Source organism: Rattus norvegicus, chromosome 1 (genome assembly GCF_021556685.1).
Source record: "Rattus norvegicus strain SHRSP/BbbUtx chromosome 1, alternate assembly SHRSP_T2T, whole genome shotgun sequence".
NCBI lineage: Eukaryota > Metazoa > Chordata > Mammalia > Rodentia > Muridae > Rattus > Rattus norvegicus.
Window position 1 is genome coordinate 14,386,709 of NC_141534.1, and position 23,248 is coordinate 14,409,956.

The following is a 23,248-nucleotide window of genomic DNA, read 5'->3' on the forward strand; positions in this document are numbered from 1 at the left end:
ACATGTCGGCAGGCTAACTTAATCTAGGCAATCCCTCATTGAGACTCCTTTCCCAGGTCATTCTAGCTTGTCAGGTTAATGACTAAAGCTAACCGTGCCACCACCGTATTAAACCCCCTCCTTTTTCTTTTTTCCACTTTTTAAAAACTAATTTTTTAATGTTCGGATATGAAGGAGTGGGTTGCATTTTGGCATCATCCTACATGCGTGTCGTTATTCTTTATTCCCATCGGTTCCAGTCTACGTCGCCTTACCCCGTATCCCGTCCCGTCCTGTGTTTGCTTTTCTTTTCCTCCATTAGAGCACCCTTTAGCTTTTATATTATCTTCCTTCTTCCCTTCTTGCTTCCTTTCCTTCTTCCCTTAGCACCCTTTTACACACACACACACACACACACAGATGACAATGAAGGACCTCAGACTGGTTGCCCCCAGGTAAGATGGAGAGGTCACTGGGTGAGCGGAGCAGGGAAGTGAAGTGATGTGAATTGCTAATTAATGTAGTTTATGGAGACGAGGCCTTAGGGAGTTGATGACTGATGCAGAGACCAGACAGTAGGCCACTGCAGTAATCCAGGGAAGAAAACACATATGGGGACAGGGACAGGGGTGGCAGTGGTAGAGATTCTAGGTTTATTTCTCAAGTGTGGCCTATGGGGTTTGCTGGAGTTAAAACAATCTGTTTGTTCATCTCAATCCTTCTAAGTGCTCAGTACAGGAATTATTTGCATCATGGTTGCTCGATGGATCAGTCTAGCGGAGGATCTGCCGGGGACCCCGTTCCTCTGTGACTGCACTCCTCTTGCTTTAGTTTCCATGATGTGGCTCATTGTCTCCATATTTGTGTGCTCTTTAAGCTCTGCTGCGGTTCCTACTGTCAGTTTACCAGCAAAAACCCCACCCCTACTTTGACCCGGGTTCCCTCCTGCTTTGCCTTATTTAGCTCGTCAGGGCTGGCGAAAGGCACCAGGGCACGTTAGTTGCACTAGTTACGGGTGACCTCAACCCAACCGCAGCATGCTAACTCATCTGCTCACTCCTCTCACGCCTCCAATCCCTGCCTCCCTGTGTCCAGAAGACCAAAGCAACCTCGAGGCATCTTTTTTACAAGCTGTGTGACTGCCCCGCTTTCCCCTGTTCCTGAATACTTCACTCAACGCTTTCCTTCCACCACCAAGGGCAAACCATCCCTAGTCCTTTTCCCTCCCATTATATCCCAAGGGACCAGTTTAGGGCCTGGCATTCAGTAGGTACTCACTGTCTTCCCAGTGGAACAGATAAAGCTAATCCCTAGAGAAGATCAGCAGTGCAGTCTACCTCCCACCCCGACCCCCAGCCTAATGGGTTCTTGATTGCATCATAACCATCATTTTGTGAACACACTGAATTTTCTTTCATCTTGAAGGAACCTTCCCCTGGCCTTCGTCTCCCTCCAATTCCACTGGAGTTCCATTTTCTTTTCATTTCTCCAAAGAACTGTCTAGACTGTCTCCATTGCCTCTGTTCACAGTCTCCTTTGAAGCCCTCCAAACCTCTGTCTTCAGCTCACTACTGAAACTACCCTCATGTCCAGTAGTCACTTCCCTGGTCCCAAACCAGTGGTTCTCAGAACTCACCTCTTCCTCTCAGCAGCATTTGACATCGTTTGCGAATCTTCTTAGAGCATTTACTTAGCTTTTGTAGCACCACACTCCTTCCTGGTTCCCTTGTCCCTTTACTTAGGTGACCTCCCAGCCACAGATGCTCTTTTTTCTCCCCTGTGCCTAAATCTCCCATAGGTTCAAGTCATGCGCCTGTGCTCCTCTGAAACAGATCCGTGCCTCGAGTAATCTCAATGAATCCCCCTCATTCTAAATCCCATGGATTGAAATTTTCTACATTTCTTTCCTTTTCTTTTTAAGACATGGTCTCACTTTGTAACCGAAGTTCACCTGGAACTCACAGTGTAGCTTAGACTGCCTTTGAATCCATGACAGTCCCCTGCTTTGTTCTCCGAGGACTGGTGGCATAGGTGTGCACCTTGCTTAGATTTAAATATACATTTCTTTTATTTTTTTTTTTGCCTGAGCTTAGTTTAGACATTTATCTGCTAATTTATCCCAATTTCCTTTACCACAGACTTATCCAAATCCAATTATGAGATTTCCAGAGCCCACTTAAAAACACAACAGAAAGAAACCTAGTCACCACAACTTTCTCCATCTCAGTGAACCCCCACCACTCCACTGGATGTTTCCGCAAAAAACCCAGGGCACATTGAATATTGCCTCCATATTGCCAGAAAATTTCTCCACCCCAGAGTGGGGATAGGAAGGGTAGAGAGAAGGGATGGGAGGGAGGGAGGGAAGGAGGAAGGAAATGCCAATGAGTATTACTTGTTGCCTGATGTCTTGGTTAGGGTTTTAGTGCTGTGAACAGACACCATGACCAAGGCAAGTTTTATAAAGGACAACCTTTAATTAGGGTTGGCTTACGGTTCAGAGGTTCACTCCATTCATCATGGCAGAAAGCACGGCAGCATCCAGGCAGACATGGCGCAGGAGGAGCTGAGAGTTCTGAAGGAGGTTCTCAAAGCCCACTCCCACAGTGACACATTCCCTCCAACGAGGCCACGCCTACTCCAAATGCTGCCACTCCCCGGGTCAAGCATATACAAATCACCACACATGTAGAGTAGGAAATCGCTTACTTTGTTTTCTTTTTCTTTCTTTTCTAAAGCAGAGCTGGGGGTAGAGCCTAGAGCCTTTAACACACTAAACAAATTGTCTACTTCCGGCTGAATTCCTGGTCCACACATTTGCTATAGGAGGAAAAGTGATTGCAAGTGCAATTTGAATAGGCACCTTTTGTTAGATGGGAAAGATTTGATATATCAAATCTGACTCCAGAAGAGAGGGAATTTTTAATAGACCTGTCTTATGGAAAAGGGGCGTGACGGGGACGGGGGCGGGGGCGGGGGTCCAGTGCATGCAACTGTTCCAGAACAAGGAAGAGATGTGATATATCAAATCTGACCCCAGAAGAGAGAAGGTTTTATACACCTGTCTTATAGAAAAGGGGCGGGGGTGGGGGCGGGAGCAGGGGCGGGGGCGGGAGCAGGGGCGGGGGCAGGGGCAGGGTCCAGTGCGTGCAACTGTTCCAGGGCAAAAGAAAAAGCTCAGTTATTTTTCTAAAAGTTTCTTCATTTTTATTCCATATGTTGGGGTTTTCTGCCTGCAAGTGTGTGCATAATGTGTGCGCAGTGCCATAGAAGTCCGAGGAGGGCACTGGATCCTCTCAGACTAGAGTTTCAGCCAACTGTGAGCTGCGGCATGGGCTTTGGTCTCCTGCAAGAACTGTAAGGGCTCTTAATGGCTCTGTCATCTCTCCAGTTCCAAGTTCAGCTCTTTTTTAAAGAATTAGTTTAACACAAAGCCAACACTCGCTAGAGAGTGTAGGAAGCAGATTAACTGGCCAGTGCAACAGAGGAAGACCAGTTTAACCCACCATAAATCATTAGGAAGCTTGACTGGCAGCTCATTAAAACACAAGCTCTCCCCTGTCAACTGCAGGTTACTTTAATGGCAGTGGACGGACTTAGAGAAAGGATGGCAACTGACTATTAATACTAAATACGTTAATAAATCGGGGATAAAACAAGTAATAACAATGGTAGATATCGACAAGATGTTTAATACAATTCAATAGCCATTTCTGATAAAACAAGAAAACTGAGGTGAGGGCTCGGGAAATGGCTCAGAGGGCAAAATGCTTACTGTGCAAATCTGACGAGCTGCATTCTATCTTTTGAACCCAAGATAAAAGGCGAGAACCCAGTTCTGAATGTTGTCCTCTGGCCTTGCCATGCATGCTGATCCTGTTAGAACGGGACTTAAGAGGAGGGTAGTAGCTGCCAGTATTACCACCTAACACTGAATGGGGAGAACCATCCAGCACAAAATCGTATCTCCAGCAGGAGCTGTGCCCCCCCACCCCATGATTGCATGTTTGCTTAGCACTCCTGTGAGGTCACGTGCATAGTGCCCAATGGTACAAAACAGAATAAAAGTTGTATCCTGTATAATAACCACAATATTTGAAAAGTTTGTGGTTATATTACTTCTCTTGGCACATTTAAATATGTATAAATTGAGAGATTCAGAACCATACAAACTTTGAATTATTATAAATAATGCTATTCACTGATTGAGGAAGGTAAAGGGTTAATATGTAGGATCCAGCAACTTTCATATTTATATTTGGGGTAAGAGATGGAATTTTAAAATTACTATAGCAGACAAAAGAACCAAATTTAGTCAGGAACTAAATTTAGTAAGTCAAACAAGGAGCATACATGATTTGTACAAGGACTCTCTAGAGTAGCACGAGAGGACAGAAACATGACATGAAGGAATGTTTTCAGGCCAGACGACTCAGTGCACGAGTGCTGTCATTTCTTCCAAAGTAAACTTACTCAGCTCTATAGAGAAGTGGATTTGCTCCGTTCTGTCTTGGGACAATTGGAAGAGGCCCGTGGAGGCTGCTTCCAAGCATTAGTAGCTAGGGTGACCAAAGAACAGAAGAGCAACGGGGAAGGGAAGCCGTTTGTACCAATTTCCACAAGTCCGGAATCCTGCAGTGTGGACCCTGAATTCACGGGCCAGCAGAACCTGATACAACAACTAGAGTATAGTTTAGAAATGGACCTCATTGTAGAATCATTGCCGTGATGTTTCACTTCAGATGGGACCCTGTAATCATTGGAGGCTCTCCACACACTGTCTGTGCTACTGCCACAATAGGGCTCAACTGCAGTTCAGTTCTTACAGTGTTAAAAAAACAAAAACAAAACTTTATTCTCAAAGCCATGCAAAAAACTTTAGAGCTTGCAGAAGAAGCCACTCTTGAGGGCAAATTCTACTGCGGGAACCCCTTTTCTGTTTTCTAGGGAAGTTCGGGGCAGCATGGTGAGAAGGGCGAAGGATGTAGAAAGTTCCCCAGTTGACAAATGGCTTCGGCTGCACAAGGTCTAATGAAGAGTATCTGATTCCCATCCAGCAAATATTACACTTCCAGAAGTGCTTGGGATGGGAGCTCTGCTGACCCAGCAGAGCATGAGGGTGGTCCATTAGAAAAGAGAACCTGAGGGCTACTATCCTGCTTCTTTACTCTGGCTAATTGTGCTAGAATAATCAGCCTAATTACCCATATGTAAGAACTTGTACCAAGTGTAAGCTTTATAACCAGTTTAAGGGATGAAGAAATGTAATTTGCCAACGAGAGCCACAGGTCCCCGATAGTGAAAGCAGTAATGTAGGGTGGCAAGGGGAAAAAAAAAAAAAAGATGATTCCAATGGCAGTGCTGCGTATCCAAAAAAGCAAACAAGCGTGCCTACCCTGAGGAAAGGTGCTGTCAGCAAAGGAGATTTTGAGATTCTAGCAAAAGCCTTTTTGGCTCAATTGCGAATCAAAGAACGAGTCACTTTTCTTTATTCTTGGGTGGGCCTTTTTCCTTCAGCGTCAGATTTGAAGGGTGGGCCAGAACGCTTCCTGCAGGTAGATGGGGCGGTTCTCCAGGTGCCTTCTGAGAGGCTGCATTTGATGCTGTGCTCATTGATTCTGGGAAGCATGCACAGAGGCCCCATTGTCTCAGAGAAAGGGCACCCGGTGCCAGTTACTCAACCTCTTATATAAAATTTATCCTTGGAGTGATGCGTTGGATTGGAATTTTGGCAATAAATGGTTGGCCTTGGTGGTAGTAACAGAAACTGAAGTTGTCTTTTCTACTTCCTGTTATTTTTTTTTGAACTGGCACCCCCGGGGGGGGGGGGTGTTTTAGGCTTTGTTAAAAGAAATACTTAAATCAAAGGAAGACTTTGAAGAAAACAGCCGGAACCTCCCCGGGTGCTGTAACTGAACTGGAGGCCCTTTTGCTCATTTGAACACAATGCAGAGAGCACAGGTTTGGGGGCAGCTTCCCCACCTGTTCAGGCTGGTTCCTTTGCTTCCTTATGTGAGCTTTGGTTTCTTTAACCGAGATGAAACCACATGTGGTTCACGGGGGACAACCCCGGCCCGCAGCTGCTCTCCTGTGTAATTATTAATAGCATCGCTCTTGCTTTCAAAAGTATTGGAGTTGTGAGAGAGATGATATCACTGTGCTATCCTCCCCCAACCCCCAGCCACAGAGTGTGAAAAGGTCAAGCATACGAATGTCTGTGCGGCCCCGTGTACAGTGCCTGGAACAACATACCTTGCACCTAAATAATGATGGTTACTTTTAGTAAACTTTTCAAGGCCCAGACATCAAAGAAAAAGGGCCACAATAGACAATGTCTGCTTTATGAAAATTTGGCCGCCTGTCTCTGGTTCTGCCCACATGGAGTTTTCCGCCTGGAGAGATGGATTTGAGTGCTTTTGGCAGCTCCTTAAAAAACAAAAAAACAAAAAAAAAAACAAAACGGTCTGACTGACCTGGCTTCACAGGTCATCTGTATGTACAACTCTGTTATGGGTCAGGAGGTTCCTGATGTTATAACCCTAGCAACAGATCATCTCCAGAACTTCTTCCCATGCCGCCTTCCATTTTCCATAAGAACCCCATGAAATAGGTATTTTTAATACTTGTTACTGATGTGTGGATGATTTGGAAGCTGAGGTTCAGAAACGGGGAAGACTTTCAAATAATCACATAATCCCTAGACAGCACCAGGGAGGGGATGAGTCAAGAGCTTCTCAGATTCAAATTCTTTTCGTTGTGTCATGTTACTTACTAAAAGGGTGGCATTATTAACTGCACCCCTACCCCACCCCAGTTTCTTCACAGCTGTAATGCTTGCTTCTGATGGCTCTTCATCTTCGGCTTACCTGATATTCACAGGAAGGATTCTGGAGAGTTTGGGGAGAGGAGTACCAGGATGTGCCTTACAACCTGTGAAGAGAATATATTGTTGCAAGGGGAGAAGTAGAAACAAAGCAGAGGGAGGAGCACCAGTTACTGGGCTGGCACAGTAACCAGGGCGTTACAAGATTTCTATTAGTCATTGTACTGACCAGTTTTGTGTGTCAACTTGACACAAAATAAAGTTGTCACAGAGAAAGAAGCCTCAGTTGAGAAAAAAAATGCCTTCATGAGTTCCAGCTATAATATGTTTTCTCAATTAATGATCAGTGGGGGAGGGTCCAGCCCGCTCTAGGAAGGGCCATCCCTGGGCTGGTGGTCCTGGGTTCTATAAGAGAGCAGGCTGAGCAAGCCAGAGGAAGTAAGCCAGTAAGCTGCACTCCGCCATGGCCTCTGCATCCTTGCTTCCAGACTCCTGCCCTGTTTGAGTTCTTGTCTGATTTCCTTCAGTGATGAACAGCAAAGTGGAGGTATAAGCTAAGTAAACCCTTTCCTCCCAACTTGCTCTTTAGTTATGGTGTTTTATTGCAGCAATAAAACCTGGACTAAGCTGGTCCTCTTCCATTCCGTGTAACAAATACTAAATAACCTGTTGTAAAAAGGCCTGTGGGGGCCCATGGAGAGGCGACATTTTACAGCATCAAGGAGGAGTGAAACAAAACCATTCACCTGTGGCCAGAAGGCAAACATTCCAGAAAAGGAAGGAAACAGAGTTCCATTCTCTCCGAGGGTATCCTCACCAGGACCTACCTCCTAGCAATCCAATACTGAAGCATGAAGGTGGGAAGCAGGTCTCTGGCACGTGAGGTGGCCATCATACAGAGCACGTCTTTCTCAATAGAAACCATAGGAAAGACTGCCCCCGAGACTCAGCAGGGCTTTCCTGGTCCCTGTTGTGTTTATAAACAGATTGGGCCTGGGAATTGGATCATTCTGAAAGTCACCCACCCCTGGCCTTTTCTTTAGTAGATGTGAAACAGCCACATTTGCATATTGATTTTGTGTTCTCCTTGCCTGGGAAATTTGCTCACCAGAGAAGAGAGCTCTTGAGAGCTTGGTAAAATGGATTTGCTTTGTGAGTGAGTTGTCACACTATAGCCTGCTCTGAGGTTCCTCCCATAACAACCAAAACTGCAGGGAAGTTCTGCCTCACTGTGAAAGCTATGGACTCTGACATCATCAGCCATCTGAAAGGAAAGTAGGTTAGTGGGCCTGCAGAGCCTCCTCAGGGTGCTAGGGAGGCAAATGAAGGCTGTTTGTCCCCAATCCTTGGCTGTGTCACATAATAAACGATCTCCTCTGTTCTCCACCAGTCCAGGACTTCACTTTTCCTCTGTTCTCAGTATTTTTCCCAAATTTAATGCCATATTTCAAGCTGTTTGTTTTGCTTGAGTAAGCTTCTAACTCACTTGAGATTCCAGACACATGACTTTTATACAAACTGCCATGAAAATTCTCAAATAAAATCAATTTTAATATGCATTTGTGTCTGCACCTTGCAGATAGAGAAATAATGTGGTATTAGTCACACTTAACAAGAGTGTCAAAACTGCAGAAAGATTGAACTAGTGGATTTACACCTGTGGTCTCAACTTCTGATACCTCAGAAATCTATTTGATGATTTTAATACTACTTTTATTTTTGTACATGTGTGAGAAATCACAGCCACAGTGTGCAGGTGGAGGTCAGAGGACAAGTTGCAAGACTCTGTATTTCCTTTCATGTGGGTTCCTGGGATTGAACTCAGGGCATCAGAGTTAGTGGCACGTGTTAGGGTTTAAATCTCGGCCTGCGCCTGGACAGAAAACACCAAGCCGACATGGTTCCACGTGGAGAGGTTTAATGAGAGAAGAAGAGAGGAGAGGAAAGGAGACTGGCCATGGGCAAGTGGTGGGAAGGGGGAAGGGGGCAAGAACAGAGAAGAACAAAGAGTAAGAGGGAGAGGAGGGGGCAAGCAGCCCCCTTTAAAGTCAGGCACAGCTGGCCGTTGCTAGGCAACTGTGGGGCGGAGCATACCTGGCTGCTGCCTGGTAGCTGTGGGGGTGGAGCTTAGACAGAATACCAACAGCAAGTACTTTACCTGCTGAGCCATTTTGCTGGGAATTTTGTAAGGGAATTTTGTAGAGACCTGTGCGAGGTCTCATCAGAACAATGCTGCCAAATAAGTTGTCAGGGACACACATGTGCTTAACATATTGAGTGTATTTTTCAAGTCACAAATATTAACCCACATTTTCCCTAGACGGAAAAGAAACTAAATGGTCTTTTTGTGTTTTGTAAGGTAGCAACAGTAAAAGTAGGTATTGAAATATTTAATGATATGATTTATATTTATTTCCATGATGTTTTTATTATTGTTATTGTCCTTGTAACAAAAGAAAAATTGGTGCTTTTTTCAATCCATGGGTTTTACTTTTCTAAAGTCATATTTCTGTGTCTGCCATGCTCACTGGCATTCTACTTAACAGTCATGCACATTCATTACAACTTAAGAGTAAGCACCTTCAGGCGCAGAAAAAAGGCAATACACCTCTTCCTAGCAAAGTAAAAGAAGAAAAAGTTTCAGAGGAGTCTGGGACTTTGGAGTGTTGAGTATGTCCCTATGCTGTTTTTCAGATTTGTGTCACCCATGTAGTAAAAGGGATGGGTATTTTGCAGGAAGTTTGTTTCATAGCACTAAACAGTGGCAGCAGTGATCTTGTGTCTGAGATAATGGAGTGACGTCTTTCTGTATTTTTATTTCATCTATGTGTCCCCTTAGAAGCATTCCTTACATGCCAGAAGGCATCCAAACATACCATTTAAAGCTAGACAAATCTTCACAAATGCAAAGAAGCCATAAGAGAGCTGACGGTATGAGTTCCTTTATCAAATAACATGAAACAAAGCCATATAGCAGTTTTGGGGGGATTGGTTGAGAGAGGTTGATCTGGGAGCTGCTTACACAGGTGTCTACTTTAGGAAGGTTCACCACCTTTTTTTTATTCTTCAATAGAATTCTTCTGAAACACCTTATTTCCACAGTGGTACTTCAGTTCAAATTGTATAAACTTGATTGGTCCTTTTCCTTTTATTGTATATCTTAAATGGCTATCTCCTCACAAGAGTCAGCTACTCTTTTGTTGTTCTTTTGGCTTTGCTCTTGTTCTCAAACATGGAACATTTATTTTGAGTTCTTGGGTCATCCTCATTACAGAACTGGATTCCCATGAACTCTTGTAAAGTCTTGCATAAAATGCTTGCCAACACAGCTTACACATCTTCAGGTGTTGCAGGAGAGGGTCATTGAAGAAAGGCTCTTTACTGAGGATGCTAATTTGTATCAAAGAAGGCACAACTAAAATATTGTCATGGAATTCTGATAAGGCCTAGAGCACCACTTTAGTCAGAGTCTTAAAACTTAACAATTTCACAGTAAGTTTTTTTTTTTAATCCGTATAGATGGTTTTAGAAGCACACAAATAGTTGAACAATGAAATACCTCCATCACTTCAAAGCGTTCCTTGAGGTCAGAGCTTAAAGAAAATAAGATTGAAGTTCAAAATTGCTTTGAGGAAAACTGCATTTTAATACAAATAGAAACTGGTGGTCTTGGCTATGACTTTTCTCCGGGCTTCTAACATTAAGTTAAGTCCATACATTTTCTAACCACGGCACCACTAAGAAAAGCTGTAAGGCTGTAAAGGCTCTGTGGGTCTGCAGAACCTTCTGACATTTTCCAGACCAGAGGCAGGATGGATCATATATGTGGAAGGTCATGTGCAAGAAAAGATTGTTGCTCTGTTCTTAAAAGGAATCATTTTCAGACATGTTATAAATTAGTCTAATTTTTAAAAATAAACTGTATTTGTAACTTTTCCTGTTAATTACTTACACCCTTTCCCCCCCTCTCTCTGCAGTATTCTCTCTCTTCATCTGAAGAAGAAAGATTTATTGGTATCAGGAGACCTAAAACGCCAACCTCAGGTGACTTCTCTGACCTTCATACTCAGACAAACTGGACCAAGTCCCTGCCGCTGCCAACACCAGAAGAGAAGACACGACAGCAAGCCCAGACAGTCCAGGCTGATGTGGTTCCTATTAACATAACTGGTATGCTTTGTGGTGTGAACAGAGTCAGGATGTCCTTGGGAGGCCACAGTGGCTTTGTTTGCTCTATGTATGAGCATTTTCTTTATGTATCTAGCCTCCTGTTCTTTGTTTGATGGAGGAAACACTCCAACTACATATGTATGTGCATGAAAAACAGGTTTGTTAGATAAGGAGACTGACAACAAATGTTCTGTCAGAGAACTCCCTGGTTCAGCCATTCATATAAAAGATGGCTTTTGAATTGCACTGTTCTTAGCTAAGATTTCAGTTGCGTAGGACTGTCAATATAAATGTGGTCCTTAGCAGCAAAAATTGTGTACTCATATAAGAAATATTTCTAGAAATGAAAAAAAATTACAACATGTTTCTGATTTTCTTACTCTTTGTCTGTTCAAATAGAAAAAGAAGGAAATTTTTGAGAGAAAAACATCTAGGAAATTAATAACCAAAGCATATCTTAAAAAAAAAATCTTAGTAGAATGATAAAGTATGCCTTAGTTTCTCTAATTTGAGTTTTAAACCTCAGGTAAAGATCCATTTCTGCCAAGGGATCAATTTTAAGAATTGGCACATTGGGTGTACTGTGGCCCCCAACTGCCAGGTTGAATCATTAACCTTTTTTGATGATTTAGGGCAACAAAGTAACAAAACACAGAGAGCTGCAAGCTGATTTCACAACTGTAGAACTGTTAAAAAGAATCAAATTTGTCATCTGTATCTCTTCTGCAACCTGCAAAGAGAATTGGTTAGCAGTAAGGGAAGGACACAAAGTGCAAAATGTTAAAGAGTTGGTAGCCACTGGCAAGGCCCTGAGTTTTTCATCCTCAAGGGATGGACACACACACACACACACACACACACACACACTTTAGTGTAAACAAGTATGGTGTATTACATAGAAATAAATGACGAGTGTCATATAGACAAAATCCACACACAGCCTGGTCCCAAGGTCCTTAAATCTGGCTGACCAAAAAGAAGCAGTTTCCATCAGCAATTAGGATGAACCCCATAGCATCCTCCTATCTTCTGAGGATATTGCTATTGGAAGACTTGTTGCCATGGTCCCCGTAGACTTGCAAGGGCTAATAACATTTAGATATGATGTATTTTTTTTTAAAATACCTTAAAGTATATTTGGAAGTTATGTTTGGAATTTCCATGGAAACTTGATTAATAAGTACATGAATTATTTTCAACCCCATGTAAACTTCTTATATTTTTACAAACTTAAGCCTTAAAGAAACAGCATGACATTTTAATCCGTTTTCTTTGTAAATCGCGTTGCCGATCTCCTTGAGCACACCATGTATTTAGTACTATGTGTGATTTTTTTTTTTTACTGCCTATTTCATTAGACATCAGAATGCTTACATTTTCTACAAGATGATTAAATGAGAAGACATTAATTATACAGGATTAAAAGCATCAATGTAGTATTATAAACTGTGCATATCATGCTGTGAAATATGACAACCGTTAAAGGAATTGGAGTCAAAGGTTCCGCCTTGAAATGGGGCTAGTGAAAATCAGGGTTTTCAAGCATAAAGAAGGGTAGTGAAATATATCCTTCCAGATGGATCACCGAGTTGTTTCTTTCTCTGAGCTTTCCTTCTTACCTGTTTGGTAGCCTAAGTAGATTTGGATTTCGTAGATATAAAAGGAGGCTTTTGAATGCCGTCCATGCAAGGTGATTGAATGCTAATAATGAAGCAACGAACTGCCTGAGTCCTAGAAAACACAATCTGTTTCTCATTGGGCTGTTAGCGTTTCCCCAGGAGGCCAACGTTAATTTAACAGTCATCTACACATCAGTCTGTTTTCTGGATCCGTGTGTTCACGTAGACACACGGGCTTCTAAAGTATGTGTTTCTCGAGTCTGGTCCAAAGAAGCCATAAGTTTAAAGCTTTCTTTCACTTTGGGTGGTTGGACTGGGACAGCTTCTTCAGTCCCCTGCTCTCTAAATTGTATCTTTCTCAAATTCCAGACAGAGGATGCCATTGCTTGTAGGAAGTAGTTACGGGCTTATTATTGGGAGATTGTGACCCTCTAGTTTGACTTTTCAGTAAGGCATTTGGAAAAACAAATGCCAGTGCACACAAGGCTTCAAATGGAGGGTAGAGCCTCCCAGGCCTAGGGCTGAAGAACACAAACACAGTAAGCCATGGGCCTGAAAGGGGGTTTAATCCCTTTAGTTACAGTCTTGTAGAGACTGGGTATGTCCTAAAGGTTCAGGAGGGGAAATGTTTTAAAGAAAAAGAGTGTGCGACTGTATCCCATCGCCTGCCACGTGTCAAGTCTTCTACCTAAAAGATAAGTGTGTGGGTCAACACACTCAGAGATCATTTTCAAACCGTTCTGTACTAATGTTTGAGCTGATGCTGTGTAAAAGAGAGAAAGGGAACAATCCAATTTAACTGACAATTATCTCCTGACTACACGGCACTGGACATTAGGTGACTGCCGTTGAGGACACCAGGGTACGGAAGCCAGCCTCTACTTAATGAATTGTGACACGGCCTTTCATGGTCACAGTGTGAATGTTGTAGATGGGATTTTATCCTCCTCTGATTTGCTTCATAATTTTCTTTCTTTCTTTTTTTTATTTTCCGGAGCTGGGGACTGAACCCAGGGGCTTGCACTTGCTAGGCAAGCGCTCTACCACTGAGCTAAATCCCTAATCCCCATAATTTTCTTAGTACTTGGATTGTTTTTCCCCCTTCCCCGTAGTGGGGAAAATGCCCGGAGACTAGACACAACTTTCTTTCTAGTAATACTTTTGCCCGCTTTTAAGGCCTCCATGAAAGGAGTATCTTTTCTCTGCCGCAGGAAACTAGTAAAACACTGACGGACCCTCTGTTTTTAAGCACTGTTTAAGCTGTCGTATTTACGGGGGCCCATTTATCACAGAGGGCTACCTACTGACATTTCAAGGCCTGCCCTGAATTCCCTCTGTTTTTCTCTATTCAGAGCAAAGTTGCAAGGATTTTCAAATCTATAAGCATTTATAGATTGTTCCTCAGTGGATGGCATATGCTTAAAAATTAGCTTGTTTGAATGAGACCAGGTTCACATGTCACTCCTATGCATTTATCTACCACATATCCACTTTGAAGCTATGGTGGTATTAGTAAACAAGAGTGACAATTTTATACTTTTCTCACACTTAAGATGAGGATAGAAGTGTGTGAATATATGTTTTTTTAGTATCATTTTTAAGATAGTAACTATGTAAAAAGGCAACATACTGCAAAGCTTCCTTTAATCAAACGGTTCAGAACAGACCAGTCTGTAACAGATTCTGTCAGGGACCTTACTGTTTTCTAGTTTCCCATAATGTGTTCTAACCTGCTTGAACTCTGGGGAAACTCTGTGGGTGTGGCACTGGGGTCCTGGTGTCTGAAATGGGATCAATTTTAAAGGATGCTGAGAAGAAGTGGGGATGCAGCTCGTTGGTGGAACACTTGCCCACCGTGTGTAAAAACCCTGGGTTCCAGCCCCAGCACCTTAAAAATTTTGTGAAACAAGAAAGGAAGGGCTCAGCTTCGACAACAGCAGTGCTGCTGGGTCTCATTGTGATGAAAAGTACTTTATCATTATAAGACTTTTGGTTTCCATTAAAATTGCCTCTCATACTATAATGAGGTGGTTCTCAACCTTCCTAATGTTGCACTCCTTTAACACGACGCCTCACGTCGTGCTAACCCCCAACCGTAAAATTATTTAATCGCTACTTCGTAACTGTAATTTTGCTCCCTTTGCGAGTCATAGTGTAAGTATCTGATATGCAGCCCCCTGGAAGGGTCGTTCACCCAACCCAAAGGGGTCACAGCCCACAGGTTGAGAACTACTGCTATTATGATTTCGCACCCCATCCAAATTGTTAGCCTTCTTGAACAGCATTTGGTAAGCTCGGACTTGGACTTGCCCTTGCATGATATGAGTCTCTGTGGAATGACTAGGTAAATTCAACCTTCCTGTTGCCACTAATACACACCGATATAAAAATCGATCTTTGTGATCAGAGTGCTTTATGAAGCAATCACTTGCCAGGTGATTTGCTCTCTAGTGACAAAGAATCGTCTTGCAGTGTGTTATTGACATTTGGAAGCGAGCAGAAGGTGCCTTCCTCTGACGGACACACAGCAGACACTGGAAACAGCCTTCTGATGATAATGTGCTTTTCTTCCTTTTTTTTTTTTTTTTTTTTTTTTTTTGCCCTTTGGCCTCCATCATTCATGTGACTGGCTAACCTCATCATTAATACTTTCTTATCATTTTACAAGCTTCTCGGAAATCGCACATGGTGTCAGCTTGCTTGACGATAACATTGCTCTGCTTGTTCTACTATTCCACATTAGGGGAGAATTTTGATCGTCAGGCCAGCCTTCGGCGGTCTCTAATTTACACTGACACTCTGGTAAGACGACCGAAGAAAGTCAAAAGGAGAAAGACTATTTCAGGAATCCCTGACATCATTCAGAAGGAGCTAGGTATGGCTCGCCAGCATTGCACTCTGTCGCCCTTCCTTGCTGCTCGAATTTACCACACTAACCCCACATGGTGCTGTCAAATCCACACAGCCTCTGGAAGAGGTCTTAGGTGAACACTGCACCCTGTGCAGAGGAGCTGCTTTGGAAAAGACGGATGGGGAAGAGGGTTCTGGAAACTTAGCACGGTGGGAATCGAGAACGTCCTTGTCATCTCCAGGGACCTGAAGCGTTGCTTATGTCTATGACTCAGCCTGTTCATCTAGCTCTTTTATTTGGACCTTGGGTTCTCACAGATGAGGACCGCATTCTAATCCTGGCAGTGCTGGTAGCGTGCTGTCTTCAGAGGTCGCAGTCTGAGGCGATTTAATGGTAAACGTCAGGGCTAGAGAAAGTGGCCGCGGCACACATGGAATAAGCACATTTAACGGACGTATAAAATATGATCATGTATGTCTGACAGTACCTCCATCGAAAGCAAACAGCTTCCCAGCTGCTTTTGTTTAACTTAGAAACAAATCTGGCTGGTGGAGTTGTTTAGCTCACTGTTCCCTTACCCGTTATGTTCACACTTGTCTTTCCATATGCCGTGTAAGCCTTTGCGGGCCTCTGGCAGTCATCTCCTCCCCGTGTATCAGTGGGGCTCAGCGGGAGAGTCTGAAGGGCCAGCTTAGCACAGCTCCAGCCGCAGGCTGCTGGGGTTTGAATCCTGACTCTCACTCCCTAGGGAGTAACCATACGCATAACTCCACCTCTCTGGACCCTCTTCTTCGTTCTACAAATGCGATAGTAACAGAGTTCCTTGTTTGAGGACCAAATGAATTTATTTCCGGGATGCACCTGGTCCCTGGCTCACTGTAATGGCCACCGTTATTTTAGGGTATAATGTTACTGTCTTGAAATTCACTTCTTCCTCTTTTGGCTAGCCTGTGGACTTCCTTCATAATATTTACTTTAGCCTGATAGTCTTTTGTTTTGTTTTTTAATTATTTAATTTCATGTGCATTTGAATTTCACCTGCATGCATATCTATCTGTATGGGGGTGTCAGATCTTGGAGTTACAGATGACGACGGTGAGCTGCCATGGGGTTGCTGGGAATTGAACTCCAGTTTCCTGGAAGAACAGCCAGTGCTCTTAAGCGCTGAGCCAGTTCTCCAGCCACCTAACCTGATGCTTTAATTTACTTTTATTTACTGTGGAAGGTTACACTTGAGAAATGCAAGAACCATTACGTCTGAAATTGCTTACAAGTCTTTTAGTCAAAATGAGCTTATCCTATCAACACTGATATATTAATTCAGCACCTTGGGATCCTGTTTTAGCTTCCAAGGCTACAGAGATTGCATGCATTCATTTTCCTCCAGGGTCACAGTTTAAATACCTTGTAGGAGGAAAGGCAGACCCGCTCTTTCTTAACTGGCATTTTTTCCTTTACTGGCATCTAGTCCTAGAGTGCTTATCCTCTCCCTTCTGCAGAAACTCTCGGGTGCTTTGCCTCTATCAGCTTCACTGACCTGGTTCCAATTCAAGGGTTTAAAACCAAAGGCAGGGTCTGGAGGAATGACTTGGAGGTGAAGGGAGCTTACCTCTAATATTTGATTTCACTCACACAGGGTGCCTATAACTGCACAGCTCTGACCTCCATGGGCACTTGCATTCTCAGATACGTAGCCGCTGCATGCCTATGCCCCCACACAATAAAAACAAAACAAATGGGGTTGGGGATTTAGCTCAGCGGTAGAGCACTTGCCTAGCAAGCGCAAGGCCCTGGGTTTGGTCCCCAGCTCTGAAAAAAAGAAAAAAGAAAAGAACAAAACAAAACAAACAAACAACAAGCAGAAATAGAACAAAGGCAGAACCAGCAGCGTAGTGATTTGCTCTTGGAAGGTCAGTGCGGTGAAATTGCCATTGGCTACAGAGTGAGACCCAGCACATGGGAGGCTGAAGCAGAATTGCTGCCGCCATGGGCAACAAAATAAGACCCTGTCTCAAAAAACAACAACAACACAAACAAACAAACAAAACCCATAAAAGGACAACAACAAGACAAACAAGACTGAATTGCGCTAACAGGGTTTCTCAAGCCTGTCTTTGGTTCAGACACATGTCATCCGAGCTCTCCATGAGCTGTCGGTGAATCTATACACTAGTGACGTGTGCACACTTTGTTCACGCTTCAGAACTTAGCAGCCGTAGCTCCTCATTCTTTCAAGCCTTTTCTCCCCTTGAGGTTACAGGTTGTGTGTGCGGGAAAATAGTATTTTGTGCGAGCAGCAGTTGTTCAGTGGGCGCTCGTCCCTTGCGATGCTCAGGTAACATTTCTTTATGAACCGGCCTTTTCAGAAGACGAGCTTCAGGGGAGTCACTGGAAAACCAGGCGGTTGAGGTCTCTGCAAGCCAGTAAGGCTGCCTTTCCAACCAAAATTGTGGTCCCTAGATGGCTTCGTGCAGTATGTAAGGATGATTTGGCCACAATAAATACGTATATCCACACAAGTATTCTATACAAGTTGTGCTCTGAGGTCTGTTACATGAAACTTAAAACCTGAGAGTTTAGGATATTGGGGGGGATTGATTTATTTTATTGTTTTATGGATATTAATGTTTTGCCTGAATATATATGTACATGGATAGCATATATGCCGGGTGCCTGTGAAGGTCTATCCCTCAGGGCAAGAGTTCTTGTAGATGGTTCTGAGCTGCCGTGTAGGTGATGGTAATTGAACCTGGGTCCTGTGTAGGCCCAGCAGGTGCCCTTAACTGCTGAGCCAGCTCTGTGGCCTGAGAACTAAAACCTTTACTCATGTCCCTTATTGGACCAGTCAGGAAGAGCCAATAGCTCAGCTGTTCATTTGATCTTCTGAAAGGATCCATCCCCCAAGGGCAGTCCCATGTTCTGCCATTATAACACCCTTTTTTAATGGATGAAGAGTTCCTTTCTCTTTCGCTCGTGACACAGGATTACTGGTAGTGCAGGAGGGAACACCACCTTCCCCGTATTGTCTGGTCTGCAACCTTTCCCACGTGAAGAGACAACTGAATCAACAGAGGGTCAGCCATGTGCTTGGAGGATAGCTGGTGGGGTACAGGGTCTCAAAGCCAGTGGCTCAGGCCTGTGATCCTGGTACTCAGAAGAGCAAGGCAGGGGAGTTAACAAGTTCGAGGTCTTCTGGGACTAGAGGGGGACGTCAGGGCCAGTTTAGATAGCTCAATGAGACTATCTCATAATTAAAAATACAAAATTAGGTGGGGGGGCCTCGGACTGTGGCTCCATGCTAGGAGATTCTACTCGCATGTGCAAGTTCAGGGTCACCTCACCAACACAGAAAGTGTGAGGCAAGTTGAGCTGCAGTGGAAGGAACCTGGCCAAGAAGAAGTCATCAGATAACAACTCTTTTTTAATTTTTAGTTCTTAACTTTTTCACGCAATATATTCCGATCCTATTGTTAGTCTTCTAGAACCTCCCCTACTCCTAGCCACCCATCATGTTCTTTCTCAACACAAAACAAAGCACACATTCATACACACACACACATACACACACACTCTCACACACACTCATACACACACTCATACACTTATACTCATGCACTCATACACTTATACACACACATACTCACACACACTCACACACTTATACACACAAACTCACATACTCACACACATACATACACACACTCACACTCACACACACACTCACACACACACTCATACACTTATACTCATGCACTCATACACTTATACACACACATACTCACACACACTCACACACTTATACACACAAACTCACATACTCACACACATACATACACACACTCACACTCACACACACACTCACACACACACACACATAACAACATGGAGTCCACTTTGTGTTGGCCGACTGTTCCTGAGCCCGAGTCTAGTGATCCATTGTCACTCCATTAGAGAAATCTGATTTTCCCTCTTCTAGCAAGTATCAATTGGACATAGCTTCTTGGTTGGGTGTGGGATCCTGTGTCCACTCCCCGTCTCAGTGCTGGGATCCTATCTGTCTTGGACCTTGCAGGTCTCGTGTATGGTGCGCCAGTCTCAGTGAGCTCGAATGCACATCAGTCCTGTTGTGTCTAGAAGACATTGTTTCCCTAGAGGCATCTCTTACTTCTGGCCCTTACAACCTTTCCACCTTCTTCTCTGAATAGCTCCCAGGGTTATTTGGGGGGCAGGGGGAGTGATAAAAACATTTCATTAAGTACTGAGCCTCCAAAGTCTCTCCCCTCTGCATATTGTCCAGTTGTGGGTCTCTGCGTGAATTCCCACGTACTTCAAGACGCTTCTCTGACATGGGTTGAGCAAAGCGTTCATCTATGGGGACAGCAGTGTGTCGTGTCAGTAGGAGTCATTTACCTGCTGCATCCCTTTAGCTAGTAGCAGGTTTCCTTGGCCACTTTAGCAGTGTCATCTAGGGGGTTCCATATTCTGAAACCTATTAGCAGCTGGTTGGTTACTCTCCTAACATATACACCGATCGTCACTGTTGCCGCTCAGAGAGTTCAGAGCTGGCTGACACGGATGGTCCTCTGTCTTTGAGTGGCATATATAGCACTTTGCACTGTAAACACTATTCAGTCAGGGTGAAGATTCTAGTTGGGTACCAGCTTGATTTCTCAAGGTTTAATGTCGTGTGTATGTAGTGTCTTTAGCATGGGCTCTTATCCTCAAGGTGTAGAAGGCAACTGATAATATTGGCAATAGCCCGTGATGTTCAGGAGGAGTAGAGGGTCTGAAGGTCCCGTTTGGCTAATGACTCAAAAAGATAGAACCAATTTCTGGTACTGGGATTTTTAATTGGTAGTATATGATGTCCTATTGGGGCAGTTTCTTCTGTAGTATATGGTAACTACATTTAAATTCCTTTTATCTGTCTGTCTGTCTGTCTGTCTGAGCTTCTACAGTAGTTAAGCTACCATGTGGCTTTTCAAAATGCCTTTGCTACATTCTGTTTTTAAACATTGACTTAAAAACATTGGTGCATACAATGAGAAGTCACACTTGCTAAGGTTCTTCTTTGCAAAAAATCTATTTTTATGTATTTTAAATTCAAATAAATTCCGTGACCTCTGGTAGCACCTGAATAGCTGACCTGTGTTTCTACTCCATTTACAGTTAGGTTTGGTGTTTGTTTGTTTGTTTGTTTGATCACAGCATTCCTTTTTACGGCATCTTTAAAAACATTGTTATTTTAATAAGAAAGCTACAGATGGTGAAGCATCATCTCTAGCTCTTTTGTCAGAAGCCTAGGATGGCTTCGCACCTTAAATTTTATCCTAAGGCATCAGGTTTGTGCATGTGGCCTTTCAACAGTGTAATGGTGGTGGGAGAGAGTTGCATATTTTTATACTTGTCTTGAGCCCCCACTCCCATACTCACAGGAAACAAGCCCTGGGCTGCACTCAGTAGGTATGAAAGAATTCTATCAGCAAACTAAAAAACTATATCTACAGCTGACTTCTATGGTATTGAAAGAAGACTTTTTAAAGAAGCCAAGTTTGAAGTCTGTTGTTGAGTGTGCCAGAGAGGTGGCCACAGCAGTGTAGGGAGGCTTCTCTCTACCCCTCACTTGCTGTCTTTATGATACCCTTAGTTTTGGGGTTGGTAGAAGTTAGTGGTCTGGTAACTTTAGAGATTCCAAAAGGTTTTACCTACTGCTCCCAGGGTGTTAGTTCCAACACAGGCAGGGAATGGCTGTTTATGGAGCTAAAGCTTGCTTTGAATAAGGTAATTAGCTTCTGGACCTGTATCGTTCCAAACCTTCCACATCCCTGCAGTCAATCGGTCTTTGTAGAAATGGCTTCTTTCCCGGCGGCATTCTCATGGATAGCTCCTCTTATTGAACAAGCACCCCACGTTGAGCATACAGGGGCCACCTGTTATTTATTAAGCATCGTCAGGTCTCTCTTAGCCAAGAGGCGCACTGAATTGCACCCCCTGCCCTCTTTCTGAGAGATGCCTTTATGTGCACGTCTGTGTGACTGTTTTTGGTGAATCCCTGGCAGAGGGTAGAGAAAGGTGATAGGCCATCTTGGCTAACAGCACTGGTATAAAAATGAGTCTCCATTGTCAGGGTGACTTTTTGCTAGGGAGTCTTCCTTGCACTGTGACATCTCCAAGATTGATGAGAACGTGCACACACACACACACACACACACACACACACACACACACACAGGTGGGGACGCGTCCATATGAGGGTTATGTTTTGCGGGGCAGGAGGAGAGCCTTTGTCCTTCTGTAGGTAGCCACCAGTGCTCAGAAAGGCCTGGGTCTTCACCCCCTTCGTGTTTACTTCCAAAGCATACCTGATAACCTATAACTGTTGCTTTCCATTTAATCTCTCTATTTAAATTAAACTTACCTTCTAAATTATCATATGTGTGCTATAGACACACTGTTCCCCCTCCTCCTTCCAGTCATTCCCCTGACCCCCATTCCAAACTCATGTTTGTTTTTGTTTTGTTTTTTACTGGATGTTTTCTTTATTTACATTTCAAATGTTATCCCCTCTCCCAGTTTCCCCTCCAGAAACCCCCATCCCATCCCCTCATGTTTTTTTTTAAGTGTGTGTGTGCATGTGTACGTGTGTGTGTGTTATACACTTATGAATATGTAAATGCATTCTGCTGAGTTCATTTGCTCTTGCATTTGTTTTAGGGACGGCCCCTCAGTGTTAGGTAACCACTTGAGGGTTCATATACGAGGATAACTCTCTCAACAGTCATTAACTGCTCTTCATCTAGGACTCGGGCCCCCTGAGATTTCCCCCACCCACACTGGCACGTCACCTGGTATTGTCACTGTTTGAGTTTTAGTTAGACAGTCGTATTACTGAGATTTCATGGAGGACATAATCCTGGAGCAGACTTCTTGGTCCTCTGGTCCTTACGACCTCTGCACTCCGTCTTCTTAGATCTTCCTGAGCCCTAGGGGCATGGACAGTGTTGTGTGTCTGTCAGCTGTGTTCGGGTATCCCACCCTTAGTTGTTCTCTGCATTTTGACCAGTTGTGGGTTTCTTTAATAGTCTTCTGCTGATGGAAAAAGAGTCTTCTTGGTTATAAGCTACGGGTGTCTGTGGTATAAGGATAAGTAGAATGTAGTCAATAATTATATCAGTTTAGGGAAGTGGAAATAGTAGGTTCTCCTTTAAAATCCATGACCTTCACTAGTCCCAGATAATTGATTATGTTTACAGTACTGGTCCTCAGCTACTTCATGCTGAGTAGCCCTGTCTTAGTCAGGGTTTATATGCCTGCACAAAATGTCATCACTAAGAAGCAAGTTGGGGAAGAAAGAGTATATGTTTAGTTTGCACTTTCACATTGCTGTTCATCACCAAAGGAAGTCAGGACTGGAACTTGGAGGCAGGAGCTGATGCAGAGGCCATGGAGGGGTGTGGCTTACTGGCTTGCTTCCCCTGGCTTGCTCAGCTTGCTCTCTTATAGAACCCAGGACCACCAGCCCCAGGATGGCACCACCCACCATGAGCTGGGCCCTCCCTGTCTTGATAACTAATTGAGACAATGCCTTCAGCTGGATCTCATGGAGGCATTTCCTCACAGGTTTCTCCTTTCTCTGTGATAACTCCAGCTTGTGTCACGTTGACACACAAAACCGACCAGTGCAAGCCCCTAGGACCGATCGACGGCTGTTGGTTACTGCTAAGCTGCTAGTTCCACCCTTGCATCTTTAGGGATATTTGGCCATGCTGATTATGGCTGTAGTTAAGTACCACAGCTGGGTAGGGA

The 23,248-nt window shown here is 43.8% G+C and overlaps 1 protein-coding gene across 10 annotated transcripts in view; it reads left to right on the top strand.

Moving 5' to 3' along the window:
• Nhsl1 (NHS-like 1) overlaps nucleotides 1-23,248 on the top strand; it is a 235,601-nt gene that overhangs the window by 200,385 nt on the left and 11,968 nt on the right. For 5 of the 10 annotated variants that reach the window (XM_087556596.1, XM_087556554.1, XM_087556558.1 and 2 more), the window contains 2 exon segments: nucleotides 10,780-10,972; nucleotides 15,335-15,466. Coding sequence is in view for 8 of the 10 variants with exons in the window: in XM_087556554.1 (XP_087412680.1) it covers nucleotides 10,780-10,972; nucleotides 15,335-15,466 (325 nt within the window). In the remaining 2 variants the exon portion in view is untranslated. 10 annotated transcript variants of the gene reach the window in all.